General features: G+C 58.6%; 6 protein-coding genes across 6 annotated transcripts; 3 read left to right on the forward strand and 3 right to left on the reverse strand.

The window, feature by feature from the left end:
- Positions 1-1090: 1090 nt before the first annotated feature.
- On the forward strand, positions 1091-1423 carry BXZ73DRAFT_44902 (immunomodulatory protein FIP-Fve; the record flags this gene model as incomplete). Its single annotated transcript, XM_048019414.1, has 1 exon — positions 1091-1423. The coding sequence occupies one exon, from the start codon at positions 1091-1093 to the stop codon at positions 1421-1423; it is 333 nt and encodes a 110-aa protein (XP_047879090.1).
- Positions 1424-1953: 530 nt separating this feature from the next.
- BXZ73DRAFT_100219 (uncharacterized protein) lies at positions 1954-3684 on the reverse strand (the record flags this gene model as incomplete). The annotated part of the gene is made up of 4 exons (XM_048014514.1): positions 1954-2346; positions 2407-3264; positions 3356-3619; positions 3676-3684. The coding sequence occupies 4 exons, from the start codon at positions 3682-3684 to the stop codon at positions 1954-1956; spliced, it is 1524 nt and encodes a 507-aa protein (XP_047879091.1).
- Positions 3685-6301: 2617 nt separating this feature from the next.
- BXZ73DRAFT_45142 (heterokaryon incompatibility protein-domain-containing protein) lies at positions 6302-7780 on the forward strand (the record flags this gene model as incomplete). The annotated part of the gene is made up of 2 exons (XM_048019458.1): positions 6302-6442; positions 6899-7780. 2 exons carry the CDS (start codon positions 6302-6304, stop codon positions 7778-7780), a joined length of 1023 nt encoding a protein of 340 aa, XP_047879092.1.
- A 1453-nt stretch (positions 7781-9233) lies between these two features.
- On the reverse strand, positions 9234-10204 carry BXZ73DRAFT_100221 (uncharacterized protein; the record flags this gene model as incomplete). The annotated part of the gene is made up of 3 exons (XM_048014515.1): positions 9234-9533; positions 9591-9653; positions 9716-10204. The coding sequence occupies 3 exons, from the start codon at positions 10202-10204 to the stop codon at positions 9234-9236; spliced, it is 852 nt and encodes a 283-aa protein (XP_047879093.1).
- Positions 10205-10799: 595 nt separating this feature from the next.
- On the reverse strand, positions 10800-11582 carry BXZ73DRAFT_100222 (uncharacterized protein; the record flags this gene model as incomplete). The annotated part of the gene is made up of 3 exons (XM_048014516.1): positions 10800-10942; positions 10998-11118; positions 11175-11582. 3 exons carry the CDS (start codon positions 11580-11582, stop codon positions 10800-10802), a joined length of 672 nt encoding a protein of 223 aa, XP_047879094.1.
- Positions 11583-12828: 1246 nt separating this feature from the next.
- On the forward strand, positions 12829-13338 carry BXZ73DRAFT_100223 (uncharacterized protein; the record flags this gene model as incomplete). The annotated part of the gene is made up of 2 exons (XM_048014517.1): positions 12829-12900; positions 12973-13338. The coding sequence occupies 2 exons, from the start codon at positions 12829-12831 to the stop codon at positions 13336-13338; spliced, it is 438 nt and encodes a 145-aa protein (XP_047879095.1).
- Between the last annotated feature and the right edge of the window lie 490 nt (positions 13339-13828).

Genomic DNA, 13828 nt, shown 5'->3' on the forward strand with positions numbered 1-13828 from the left:
ACCACACCTTATATACCGCCCAGATGGCTCCAAGTGGGCACCGATTTCTCAGCGGGTTAACCAGCGAGCACGCACACGTGTGCACAGCAAAGCCGGTACACTCACACACCGACAAGCGTACGTCGAGCTCGTCTCACGCGCGCTTCTCATCATCCGTCGTCGTTGACGGCTCGTTTGGCAGCAGACCATTGCAACGCGACGGTGAATGCTCGGATATTGAAGAGCATGATGCAGTATTCTCGTCGGCGTCGATTGAAGCTGCTCAAATTTATCCGAACCCCGGACATCTTTCTCAGCAAGAGTCTGGCATGACGGCGAGGAGCTGGCGTCATGCGGTCGGTGGACACGTGCGCACTTCTACGACGCACCGAATCTCACGCCGTTGCATCAGTAGCGGGTCTTTGGTGCAAAGTCCGTTGTCGTGAATCCTTCGACACCGAGACCCAGCCGAGGACAGCATCCTGCTGCCGTGTTAACGAGGAACGGCGAGTTTTTTTTCGCTTCTCTACGCAACCACAAGCATCCTAATCACCGCACGACCGTCGACACGTGTAGATTCTTTCCGAGAAGAATGCGCCGGCCTCTGAACAAAGTTTCCCATCATCCAAGTTCTGCCGATGTGAACACCGGGTCCGTGTTTTGTTTCCGACCATTCTTGCTTTCATTCCATCCCGTATACAGCTACCGACGACAGATGAAGGAACGCTCGTGCGATGTTCAAAGAAACCACTCCACCGGGTGTGTAGGAATGCCGGCGAGTCGAAACGCACGTGTGTGGTCACGCCTTTGAGGCTGCCGCAGACGCGGGAGGTGCGGGCCCGAGGGTATAAAACCTCGCGCCTTCGCCGAGCAGTCCTTCAGCGAACAACCCAGTACGCCCTCTCCGGAGCATCACAAAGTGAGTCTCATTCCTTCCCATGTTTCACAGATGCTGATCGTCGCCCGTAGCTATCGAAACCATGTCCGGCTTCCTAGGTCATACCCGCCGTCTATCCTCGGTCCTCTCTCCACGCGCTGACTCCCACTCTCTCTCGCAGCCCCCTCCAAGGTCTCGGTCACCGCCTCGGACATGTCCCGCTGGGACTCGGTCATGCCCGACATCTTCGCCCTCGTCCCCAAGCAGCTCGCCGTCCAGTGGAACTACACTCCGGTCTGGATCCTGAACTCGAACCCGGGCTACATGGACGCGGTCGACTTCGACTTGGTGCTCCAGCAGCACATGCACCAGTACCGTCTCGTCGTCGACGGCAAGAACTTGGGCACGAACTTCGGGGTCGGGATGGGCTCGACCGGGGAGAGCGTCGTGTTCAGCGCGTTCAGCGGCAAAGGGATCTCGGTGACGTCGACGATCATGGTGTACGTGGTGAGCCCGGTGTCGAAGAACGAGTATTTGGTTGCGAAGTGGCCTGTTACTGCGGCCTGAGGGGTGGATGAGGAGCGGAAGGGATTGGAGTGTAATACGTGCCACGTTCAATAGTGTCGAATGCCACTTGTCTTCGGCGACCTGCGCGCGTGCGAGAGATCAAGATCCCGCAGGACCAGTGCATCCTCATGCCCGGCGACCTGAAGCTTGGGTAGTATACGAAGCTCGCGCCCCGTATCACCGGCACCATCGTCGGTGCGGTCCTCAACTGTGCCCCTTCACCTCCTAAGCCTTCACTGCCCATTTGGTGACACACGGGGCTGACAAGCGCGCACAGCTACAACGTCACCGGGGCTCTCGAAGGGGGCACTCGTTCATGCTCAACTACGCCGACCGCTGCGCACTACCCGACCAGTCCTGGTTGCGGCGGTGGCTTGGCTGGAATCCGGGATTGCCAGGCCCGTGAACTGGAGGGGCATGCTAGAACACACGGTGGTTGTCATATTGGCATTAGGATTGTTGTACGATATAGACGAACGACGCGGTCGAGCACAAAACGCGTCGCAGGCAAAGAAATCGAGACGAGACCATTAGTCCTGCCCATCGTCGTTGTCCTCCCCGTCCCCATCGTCCCCATCGCCTCCGCATTCACACGGCTTATCCATGCCGGCGTCGAAATACATAACACTATTCACCTTCAAGCCACAGAACGTGTGCGACACCTCATCGTCTTCATCGCAATCGCCGGACCCACGCGAAACGGTGACCTTCATGCCCATCGTCGGACCCGCCGCGCCGAGCAAGAACTCTTGCATCCGCGCCGTGACCGCTTGCACGTATGCTGTCGACTCGCTCGGGTCCACGTTCTCCTCGCCTTCGTCACGGGCCTGATCCGGCGTGGCAGCAGGGTTCATCGCCATCCGGAAATAGACGTACATGCTACTCAGCATCGTGAGCTCCTTCGTGGCGCTCTCCAGCGCGTGCTGAGCAGCCCCAAAGACAGTCAGCCAGGGACGCATCGCAGGACCGGGAAGCGAACGTACCAGAACCGAGACAAGCGCGCGCTGCGGATCACCCCCCGCGAGCACGTCCTCGGAGACGTGGAGCTTGAGGTGCCGCAGCTGCGGCAGGCGCTCGCGCGCAAACACGCTCGCGAAGCCGGGGTGCTCGACCGTCGCGAACGTGTGCACACGCAGGTCGAGCATGCGCGGGCTGAGCGCGTCGAGCGCATCCACCAGCATCGCGGTCTCCGCGAGCGGGTCGCCGTGGCGGGTGAATGCGGTCCGGAGCTCGTACACGGGGCGCTGGGGCGCGAGGCCGTAGACGGAGGCGAGGGAGCCGACGAGATGGATGAGCTCGTTCCAGGAGCCGTGGGTGCGCTGCCACGACGCGTTGTCGTGGGCGAGCTTGCGTACGTCCAGGGCTTCAACCTCGGGCTCGCTGTCTTCGTCCAGATCCGGGTACAGGTGATAGAGCCGGTGGGTGCTGTCGGAGCCGTACATCTCGAGGGCCACGAGGTTTGGGAACATGCGGACGACGTTCGGGAGTTGCCGCGCAAAAGTGTAGTGCTCCTGAGGGTTCGCGAAGAAGAGATGGAGATGCTCGAGCGCCTCGAACCGAATGTCGCCTGCGGCCGCGAACATCCCGTTCCGCGAGCCGACGAGGCCCAATTCGCGTAGCGTGCCTCTCATGTTGCCCAGGGAGCGGAAGATCTTCATGGGTAATTGAGGAGATAGGGACCGGGGGAGGAGCCCGATGAAGGCGATGTTCACGTCCCAAGACGCCTCCTCGAGAAGCCACAGCGTTTCGAATCCAACGTCCATAAGCGTGAGGATCTTGACGGATGTGAACCCGGCCATCATAGTCGCCAGGTCGGGCTGTAGCAAGAGGTAGAGCTCCACCTCGTGGAAGGTCAGCCGATAAAGTGCGGGGGCGGAGTGGAGCGCGCGCGAAAAGGTCGAGCAACGATTGTGCTTGTTCGTGGATATCGACACTGTCCTCGGTGCGGATGTCGCTGTCCAGATAAGCGAGGCGCCGCCAGCGTTCTTGGTCCTTTGCACCGAGGAAGGCGATGAGGAGACGGAGGTCGAGGTAGGAACAGACGTGTGCTTCGCGGCCTTTGCAGAGGAAGCGAGAGGCGATTGCGTTCAGATCGCGACACGTGTTCATGAGATTGAGCACGTCGGAGTCGGAGTCGCACAGTTCGGCGATCTGGTAGAGCATCTCGGGGGGTAGGACTGGCGGTCCTGTTGGAGCCTTGCGTGATGTCAGCGCGTCAACTTTTCACCAAGAAAGCGTCTCGAGCGACTCACGACGTTCATGACTAGAGAAGAGGTGGGGCTGAATGCGAAACTTGGGCGTTCCGGAGATCATCGTGCTTTTTGTACACCTCAGCATCGTGCGCCTCCACTGCAGAAACAAAGAGGCCCATGGACGGATTAGATAAGGGTGCTCTGCACGAGGCGATGACTGTCGGCAGCCAGTGTGCACTGTACAGGAGACGATGTTGTCCATATCAGGCAACTCCTCCTAGCAGCCGCGTACGATGACGATCCGCCCCTTGTATTTGGGTGGCATAACAGGGTAGCACTGACGCCTGATGCAATGATGCACAAACTGGTTCATGCCATAGTTGCTATGCATCCAGGGCCTTTGATTAGCCATCGTACCTCGTCCACGCGGTGAGACTCACATTCGAGCCAGTGCTCTGCGTCACTGACGCCTTCTACATAAATCTTGAACTCCGTGCACGACGGCCCTACAAGCGCAGCCGCAGAATCGCGTGCGCATAACCCCTTGATCACGATCGACGCCGTGCTTGGCGACGAAGTTACTGCTTGAAAGCGGTGGGCTCGTTCGTCTAGGCTGAGGGTCCGAAGCCATACTCGGCGTTCAGCAGGTCCGCGGTCGTCACGTTGGGAGGTAGAGAATGGGGGGGGGAGTCAAAAACAGGAAGATGAGGGCGTTGACCCGTAGGGACGACGGGCGGGAGAGACGCTTGACGAGGCCATCCTGCACGGAACCCCGACGGTCGGCGTAGAGCGCATACATGGGGTGGAGAACGCTCACCACCATCGCCGGAGCATTAACCGTCAAGCCTTGAGGCAGCATCAAACCCCCGACAATGACGACCGTCTCGAAGCACCCGATCCGCTGCACGCGCGACGATGCCGCGCGATTCGTGCGAGCTCGTTGATAAGCAAGTTCCCCTCGAGGACCCGCTTCGTGGGCGCGAGCATCGTCCGCAGCTGATTGAATAAGACCATGAGGCTCAGATGTGAAGCGTGCGCAGGGAGAAATGGGGCCCCAAGACGTACAAGTCCATGAGCGGCGCGCGACAGCTGGCGGGCTCCTTCCCCGTGCTGAGCGGCTCTTGGTCGATGACGATGTTTGGTGTCCAAATTATCTAAAGTCGGTCTTCGCCAGCCACCAGCTTCTTCTGGGAGTCATGGAGCACCTGAGACCCCAGCCATGACAACCCCACCCTTGCGAGACGCCCTCAGAGATGCAGACGACACAATGACACCGTCTCGCGCCTCATGAATACCAGTGACCCATCACCACTGCTGTGGGGCCAAGTCCCTCCTTGACCACGATCCCATCTGCATCCACCAAGGGAATGGTTTTCGCTCCCCTCTGCACTGATCAGGGGAACAAAAACCATAATAAAACAAGTATGGAGCATGGATACGAGTCAAACGTACCGCAAAAAGCCTCCACCATCCTAGGGTGTACCTGTACTTGTCTTCCTCGTCGAATACCTGAAATGAAGGGCAGAAGTATTCTTCAAATGGAAAGACGAAGTCACAACCTTGGCCAACCGACACATGATAAGTATATCCTATGCCATAAAGTGGACCAACACTGAGACCCGTCTGAGTGGATGATCTCGGCGCATGGAAGCGGTGTTGCACGGACGACAAGACCTGCAGAAGCTCGTGGATGGATGGAGAAAACAGGCCGTGAAGCTGAGCCCCGCCGAAGAGCCGCCCATGGCGACGCGCGTCTAGTCCCCGGAGAATGCGGACCGTGGTCTGGTCGGCGCTGGTGCCTGAGCGCGCGTTTCGAGCCAGAGTTTGCGTCGAATTCGATTGCTACTCTTTCCTCCCGCCATCCCCAAGACATGCGGAGCATATCGCTTATGGAAGCTCTCATAATCGCTCTCTTTCCGAGTCACGCCCGAGGTTGTGCGGCCGGAGGGCTAGAGTATCGCGCTTGTTCTTCCTGAAGACGGTAAAGCGGGTGACTGTCGGAGCTGCTCTCTGATACCCGCTTTGCACCCAGCTACTAGCGTGTGGTGCCCAATTCCACACCTATACTTTCATCAACGAGCGGGTCTGAGACACTCGCGTATAATGTCTACTCCGGTGATCCAAGCATTGGAGACCATCCAGTGGAGTACTATCGCTGTACGTACATTTCTCAAATGTGTGTAGCATCATGATACTTCTCGACACAGCTCCCGGCTCCGCCCAATGACGAGCGTGCACGATATCGTTCGTGGCCGGGAAGATGATCTAGCCCTGGGAGCGCGAAGCCAGCCCCGTATCTCAAGAAAGGTATCCGAGGCGCTCCGACGCTACCGCGTGCTTTTCCCGCATGGTGGGACTTTGCATTGTGGGCGTATGAGACCGGGGTCACCCCCGCTTCAACTTGGCCTCTTCCGTCTCGCCCCCAACCCATCTCACCCCTCATCCCGTCCGTTTTGCGTACAATCCTTCCAGCCATCGACGCCCTCCGATGTGATATCAAATACCGCAAAAACCCAGATCGACCGTCGTGCTCGTTGTACGTACGCTCTTCCGATGCTCTGTATCGCATCTGATCATGTTTCCGAAGTTTCTGTACACCTTCCGCAAATCGTGCACATCAGCTCGCACCCGGTATGAGTGCTTACTCTTGCGTGAAATGCGCGTGCTAATATTCGCGAAAGAATCGATGTGGCTCCTGGAAACCGCGCGCGCGAACCTCGTCTTCTTTCCCCAGCCCGAAGACGTTCCCGGAGGCTATGTCATTCTGTCGCACACCTGGCTCGAGAGCGAAGAAGAAGAGACGTTTCAAAAGGTTCAAAAACTGAACGTAGAGTCCAACAGCATCTTCTCCCCGAAAGACCAGCGTCCCTTACTCCGAGCTGAACTCCGATCTCTCGTCTCCCAGATAGTCTCTGAAGAAGCGGCGGTTCTCCGCGACGAGCGCCGTCCTCTCATTCCCGAGGCAGCCCCAAAAGAATCTGCGGGTCGCATGTACCTGAAAAATGCTCTCCATAAATTAGTATCCCAAATCATGAAAACGCTCAAGTGGCTAGCACTATACCTACGACCCATCCGCCGTACCGAGACCTCCGATTCCGTCGTCCCCGATCCCGCCGACTGGAGTAGCCGAGACAGGCCAGTAGCATCCGGTACTGAACGCGAGCCCGGTCAGTGTTATGAAAGCTCATCTTTCCTCCTCGGCGCTGACATACGAGACCCAGATCCACGTTCTCCTGCGATACCGATTTCAGCTACTTCAACACCCGTCCAAGGATTGGCTGAGCCACACCCGTCATCTCCACCATGGTTCAACCCACGCGATCATCTCACTCCCAAAATTCGATCATTCCTTGAGTTCGCCGAAGATCACGGGTACAAGTATGCCTGGGTCGACACGTGTTGTATTAACAAAGAGAGCAGTGCCGAGCTCTCAGAAGGCATCAATTCCATGTTCCGTTACTACGCCCTCTCCGCCATCTGTTATGTCTACCTCAGCGACGTCGACACCGATTCAGTCAAAATGTGGGAAGACTTCCGAAGAAGCCGTTGGCACCGCCGTGGTTGGACTCTCCAAGAGCTCATCGCGTCCCGCTTCGTCATGTTCTATTCCAAGGAGTGGATCTGTCTTGGAACCAAGTACGAGCTCGCCGAGCACCTGGAAAAATCAACTGGAATTTCCGCGGCAATCCTTCGCTTTGAGATTTCGTTTACCAATGCTACTATTGCGACGCGCATTTCCTGGGCGGCACATCGGAGGACCACGAGGCCCGAAGACACTGCCTACAGTCTCTTCGGGCTTTTCGGGGTCAACATGCCGACACTGTACGGTGAAGGCCAGCTGGCATTCTGCCGGCTCCTTATGGAGATCTTGAAGACTTCGCGGGATCCTTCCATATTTCTCTTGGGAGAACGGCGGTATGCGAACAACTTGAGAGACCTCCAATCGGCCCTCCGACAGCATATTCCCCGGAACCGAACCCATCGTCATCTTCTCCCCCTTCAGCCTCCGTCGACTTTTCATTCGTTTGGCTTTCGTCCTGTGCACTACGACCCGGGCGCACGCGCTCAGAGAGGGGGAAATGAGGTACGCTGGTATGGATGGTTCTCTATGCTGTACTACATTGACGACCATTTTAGCACGGTTCGATTGCAAGTGCGACCGTAAAACTCCGTGCTCCGGTGTACTCCATGTCCCCAGATGGGATCGAACTCCACGCGGCCGTTCTATCTCTAGATGATACAAATACATTCCTCCTCGTCGACTTATTCTGCAGAAATCCCGAGCCCATTTTCCTCATACTTGAAAGGGTTGACGACGAGCTCAACGCTGGCCGCGCTGCTCCACTATACCAGCCCGTAGAGAGACCTGTCGTGTATATGAAGGAGCCACGCACGGCAATCACCTCACACGGCTGGAATATGGCCGACCTCCGCGTTGTAGCCCTCCCACCGTACACTGGTGAACTCTCCACGGGCAAAGTCGCACTGGAAATGGAGTTGCTGAGGCGCTTCTCCGAATCCACCACTACCAGCTCCCCCTTTCACATTATCTTTCGTGACTTCCTCCGTCTCCGGCTCGGAGATATCCTGGTCTTCAACAGCGACGAGAGCACTCTGCCTTCGCCTTCTTCCACTGGAGACGTCCTCCTTCAATTTGACGGCCGTTTCCGTGGGCAGAGCCATCCGGCGCTTGTTATCATTCTTGGGATATGCTCTGACATCGAGTCCCCCATCGACAACCACGTACGCTCATCCCAGACTGCAACGACGACGCCGGATCCAGGCATTTCAGGCCGAAAACACTTCTGCGTCCTTCGAGGTCTCTCCTATATGCCCTCCGCCAGTGCCAAAGCAGCAGCAGCAGCCGTACATTCGTGCGAGACGGACCATATCGACATGTGCGGACCGTGGCCGGTGCGGCGTAGAGTGAAAGGGTGGTTTGGGGAATTTGTCTTATCGTTCTCTCCCAGTCCGTTGGGTAAAGAAACGCTGCAAGTGAAAATGGGGAGGCTTGTCTGATAGACGAAGAAATGTATTGATGTATGGCTTCCTGAGGTGTGGTAGTGGGATATCGATGAGGCATAGAGCATGAATATACAAGTTACTGCGCAGTATTCGTTCGGGTTTTGTAGAGCCACCTAACAGTACCATCTATGACTACAGTAGCGCATGGCACCGTCATGACGATGCTGCCACACGCACGTCACACTCTGCGCGGAGAGTCGGGACTCCAATACGGACCTACTGCCACTCCACAATCCAGTATTTAGACCAATATGAAGCGCATGGAAGCTTCAAGCTATCCTGTGGACTGACGAGTGAACGAACGCTCGCATCGACAGACAAAGAACGACCTGCTTTCTCGACAGCATCCTGTTCAATGCAATTGGCACAGTGATGGCGGGAACGCAAGAGAACGCACCTCATACATCAGCGCATGACGTGTGACTGAGACTCTCGGAGATCTGCAGAACTGCATGTGAAGGGCCCATGTGACTGTGATTATAAGACGACTACTTCCATGAACACCAAACTTCGCATGTTACACAGCAACAGTACAGCAACCTCGAAATCAGCGCTTCTCACAAATCTTCATACCGTTCGCACCCCAACAGTAATCACGCCTCGATCCTTCTTTCCGTCGAACATGTGATCCATCCGTACCGCGTAGTTGTCGTGTTATTCAGTCCACCGGACGGACACTTGCACAGACATCGTCGCGCCCACCGCGCGACCCAGAATCCGTACAACCGCGTCACCACCGCGTCCACATAAGAGTTTGGCGGAACCTTCACCTTGCCTGGGAGGAGGTCCACGCGCGTCTGATTCCGCTCGGGCAGTGATTTGCACGTCACGTTGAGCCACAAACTGGGCTCCTTCAGCACCGAGAGCCGGTCTGTGATCATCTCGAGCGAGTTCTGCGCAATCCAGCGCGGATCAGCATTGTCCCACGTGACAGAGCGGGGGACACCCACCAGCCACGAGATCACCGCGCGCTGCGGCACTGCGTCCTCAATGTCCTCCCCGACGAGGCCCAACTAGAGCTCCTCCAGCCGCAGCACGCGCTCGGGCTCGAACGCGCGCACGAAGAGTCGTCGACGACGTCCAAACCCTGAACGCGGAGCGCGAGCACGCGCGGGCCGAGCGCGCCGTCGAACGACACCGCGCCCGTCCACAGCGTGTCCACGCGGCAGCGGAGCGCGAGCCTGTACACAGACCAGAGCGGCGCGTCCAGCAGCTTCAGACCCCTCCACGACCCGTGCTCGCCCTGCCGCGCGCCGTTGGCGTCGACGAAGTCGTCCGGGACAGTGTCGTCGCGCGCCTCGTCGTCCTCGTCCTCGTCGGATTCGTAGTGGGTGTCGACCCGCTGGTAGTCGTCCGAGCCGTGCATCGCGAAGGTGAACAGGTTCGGGAAGAGCGCGATCGCGTTCGGGAGCTCGCGCGCGAAGCTGTAGTGCTCCCGGTTCGCCGCGAACACGAGCCGGAGCCACTGGAGCATGGGGAACTGCAGGTCCTCGACGTCGCGCGCCCCGGCGAACATCCCGTTCCGCGCCCCGTTGAGGTGCAGCGTCCAGAGCGTGCCGCGCATCCGGTGCAGATATCGGAACACGCCAGCGCGTTGAGGTCCCGCGCGCCAAGGTACGCTTCCGCCGCGGAGAGGCCGGCGTCGACCGCGGGGAGCGGCCCGGGCAAGGACACCCAGACAATGGTAAGCACCAACGCGGTGATCGAGGTCCAAACCGAAGGGTGTTTGACGAACGTCTCTTGCATCGGGGACGGAAAGGGTAAGAAAGGGACGCAGGGCGAGCGGGGGAGGCAGGGGCGCACCACCATCGCAGACGCGTCGACTCTGCGTCCGAGAGCCGATGACCCGTGCACCACGATGACCGCCTCTAGACACTCGATCTTCTCGACGCGGCCGGGTGCCAAGCACGGGAGCGCCTGCGCGAGCATTGTCCCGTCGACCTCCTCCAGCACCAGCTGCACCGGCCGCGCGAGTGCCAGGATCGCGGACAGAAGCTCCGCGTGCACTGCGGAGCCGTTGACGTGCAAAGCGCGGGTCGGACAGCGTGGCGCGAGGGTGTACAGATCGATGAGGGGCGCGCCGCGGTGCGCGAGCGAGTTCCACGAGCCGTGGGCGGCTTGATCGCTCGTGTTGAAGATGCAATGCTGGTGAACGAGCGCTAGGGGTCGTCGTGCAGGTCGCGCATCACGTCTGCCCGGATGTTGAAGTCGAGGTGGGTGAGGTTCGGGAACGCGCGGACGAGGGGGAGGATCTGTGAGGTGTCGATGTCCGCGGGGACGAGCCGGGTGACGTGCGGATAGACTTCATGGAAGGGCCGCGTCGAGTCGTCGACGAGTACAAACACATTGTGCGCAACCAGGGAAGTAAGGCGTCGACGGCGAGTTCTTCAACAAAAGGATTGGGTTCTTGGAGTCCTCTTCTGCGCCGTCGTCGACACAGTCTTGAGCAGGTTCACAGGCGATGTCGACCATCACGAGCTGTGACCGGAACTTGTGTAATATCTGCGAGCCCAGACGACCAACTTCTCCGAAACGGATGTGATGGTCGACAAGGCGGCGAACCGATGGGCGAGGCTCGGACGAGTGGCTAGCAAACTCTCGACATCGAGAATATGCAACGTCGTGAGGCGGATCTGGGCTGTGGACTCGCCCAATAACCTCTTGAGCAGCTTGGCAGAGTCCGGCTTCAACGATGGTATGTCGAGGTCTAGCCCTTCGAGGTAGCTGAGGCGATATCCGCCGTGGACGCAGAGGAAGGTTATGAGTGAACGAAGATCCTCGTTCGTGCTGAGAGTGATGAGGCCGTAATCCAGGAGGAACCGAGCGCCATGGTGGTGGAGGTATTTGCTGGTCTTCATGAGGCAGGAAACCGTGTTGTCATCCGAGAAAGCCATCAATTTCACCAGAAGGTTGAATGGGAGCTTCTGGATCTCGCGAGCCATCTGCAACGTTTTGAGTCCACGCCGCGGGTGAGAGCAACTGGACTTTTGCCACTTACAAAGCAGAATTTTTCTCGGTAGCTTGTTTGGTGTGCGACCCGAAGGTGGGGCTGCAGTTGGCGAGGGGGGAGCGATGGTGAGGCGGTCGGGTCAGTCGAGCGGGTTGTATGCACCGGGCTTCATGTCTGCTGGTGCATTGAGCCGACGATCTTTGTTGACGGTACGGCCCGTGTTTTCGTCCCATGGAGCAGACCTAGAGACAAGCCAAGTAAGAACACATGCCGTGTCAACAGCGATAGCAGCCTCGTTCCATCTCAATCACAAGAAGCGCAACAACGTATGTGAGCGTGTACCAGGCTTGCAAAGCTCTGTCTGCACCTTCCGAGCCCGCGGAACGAGCAAAATGACCAAAGGCCAAAATGCGGGGAACAAAAAAAACAATGGCGTGGGCAACTGTGCATTGTCGCAGAGAGCAAGGAGGGGTGGCAAAGTGCAACACGCGATAGAACTAGAAATGCTCACAAGAGAAGGCCCGCCTCTTCAACGACGCCGAACAACAGCCTTTCCGCCCCAGCCATCTTCCTGAGAACCTCGCTTTGATAACTATTTGCTGAGTGCGTGGCGCGGGCTGGGGCTAAGGTCCCATTCTGTGCGTTCGTGTGAAGGTCTTCGCGCTGCAGTGCCAAAACTCAAGGAGTCGATGGTCTTCAAGCTGCCGTGGCGAGAACGGCGGCTGGGCAGGCTATGTTCGTATGCAATTTCAGGCGGTCTTGAGGCGTGCAGATTCACAGAACCGGGTCGTGCATGCGTGGAGCATGGTTGCAGTGGAGGACAGGGAGTGCGAGTCGCTCAGCTGTGGCGCTTGAGCTTGGGAGCGCTGTTGTCCAACTTGGGAAGGTTTTTGTCAGGATCCGGGGGTGGTGTCCCTCGGGTGAGTCTTGAGGCCGTCGCAAATGCGTTAGAACCACGTCTATAGCGGGGATACAACACGAGGGGTAGCGACGATGGTGGTAGCAAGACTAGCGTAGCATAGTATGCCGGAGACTCGTCTATAGTAGTGACCCTAACCCAGGACCGAGTCCTGACAGTTTTGGATCATCATTTGATCATCATCCAGGGATGTGTTCACCCTGCTGCTTAAATCAAGCTCATTGCTCAACCGTCCGGAATGCGGATACATCAGCTTCGTAGGAGAACTAAGTACCTTGCTTTGATGTAAGCAACATGTCCCAACTCTGATACAAATCCCATGGAGGACTCGAAGTTGAACACAGCTAAGAGGCTGGTCATCATGCGTCTCTGGAGGCACGACGAGCGAGAGGTGTTGACGAGATAATAGTAGATCACGATCCAGTCCATCTCCAGAGGAGGAAAACCGCGTCGGTCTTTGCAGCTCTCCTTCGCGCGACGCGCGTGCAGCCACGCCCCCAACGCCGCTAGCCCAACGACAAGCCCCAGTACGCCGACTGCAACTCCAGCTCCCACCTGGGCAGCATTTCGCCTCCCACTCGCGCTCGCATTCGACGTCGCCTTCGCCCATCCCACGCTCGCCCCCATCGTCGACTCTGTCGAGTCCGCCGTCGCCGTGGCTCCATCCGCGCCAGCCGTCTCGCTCAAGCCCCCTCGGCAGACGTCGCCCCCACCCGCGTCCGCCGCGACGAGCTCAACGACGGCTGCCTCGCTCGCCAGCACGCTCACGCCGCGCACCGGGCCCACCACCACCGTCGCCTCCCGTCTGAACTTCGCCCCGCCCTTGTGAGCCCCGCGGCATGGTCCGCGTGGTGTGGTCCGCGCGGGGCACCACCAGCCTGCGCGCGACAACCCGCATGTTCCCAATCCCCCCGGCGATGACGGCGAAGTCGGCGGGAGTCGAGGGCGACGCGCCGGGTGGGGTGCGCACGGTGCTGGACTGGAGCCACAACGAGAGGTCGACGAGGGCGAGGGGCGCAAGCGTGCCTCTCTGGGACGCGGAAAGACTTGCGCCCCCGGCGGAGTATGGGAACGCCCAGTCTTCCACTTCTACATCTCAATCGAGAGACTGCGGAGGTCGGAGGGAGTGCAAGATCTATGCAGGTGCCGGCCGAGCCTGCTCGGCCGGTCCCCAGCGTCCGGCCGAGCTCTGGGCGCCTAGTCCTCAAGCAAATTTCCCGTGCCGTCTGCCCGTCTGTCCGCGCGCCTTCTCTCTCTCCCCCTACATCCGGTTCCCCGCCGTACCATCCATCGTCTTCTCGCACCCACCCACCACTCCC

This window comes from Epithele typhae, assembly GCF_022376455.1.
Source record: "Epithele typhae strain CBS 203.58 chromosome Unknown BXZ73scaffold_16, whole genome shotgun sequence".
Classification (NCBI taxonomy): domain Eukaryota; kingdom Fungi; phylum Basidiomycota; class Agaricomycetes; order Polyporales; family Epitheliaceae; genus Epithele; species Epithele typhae.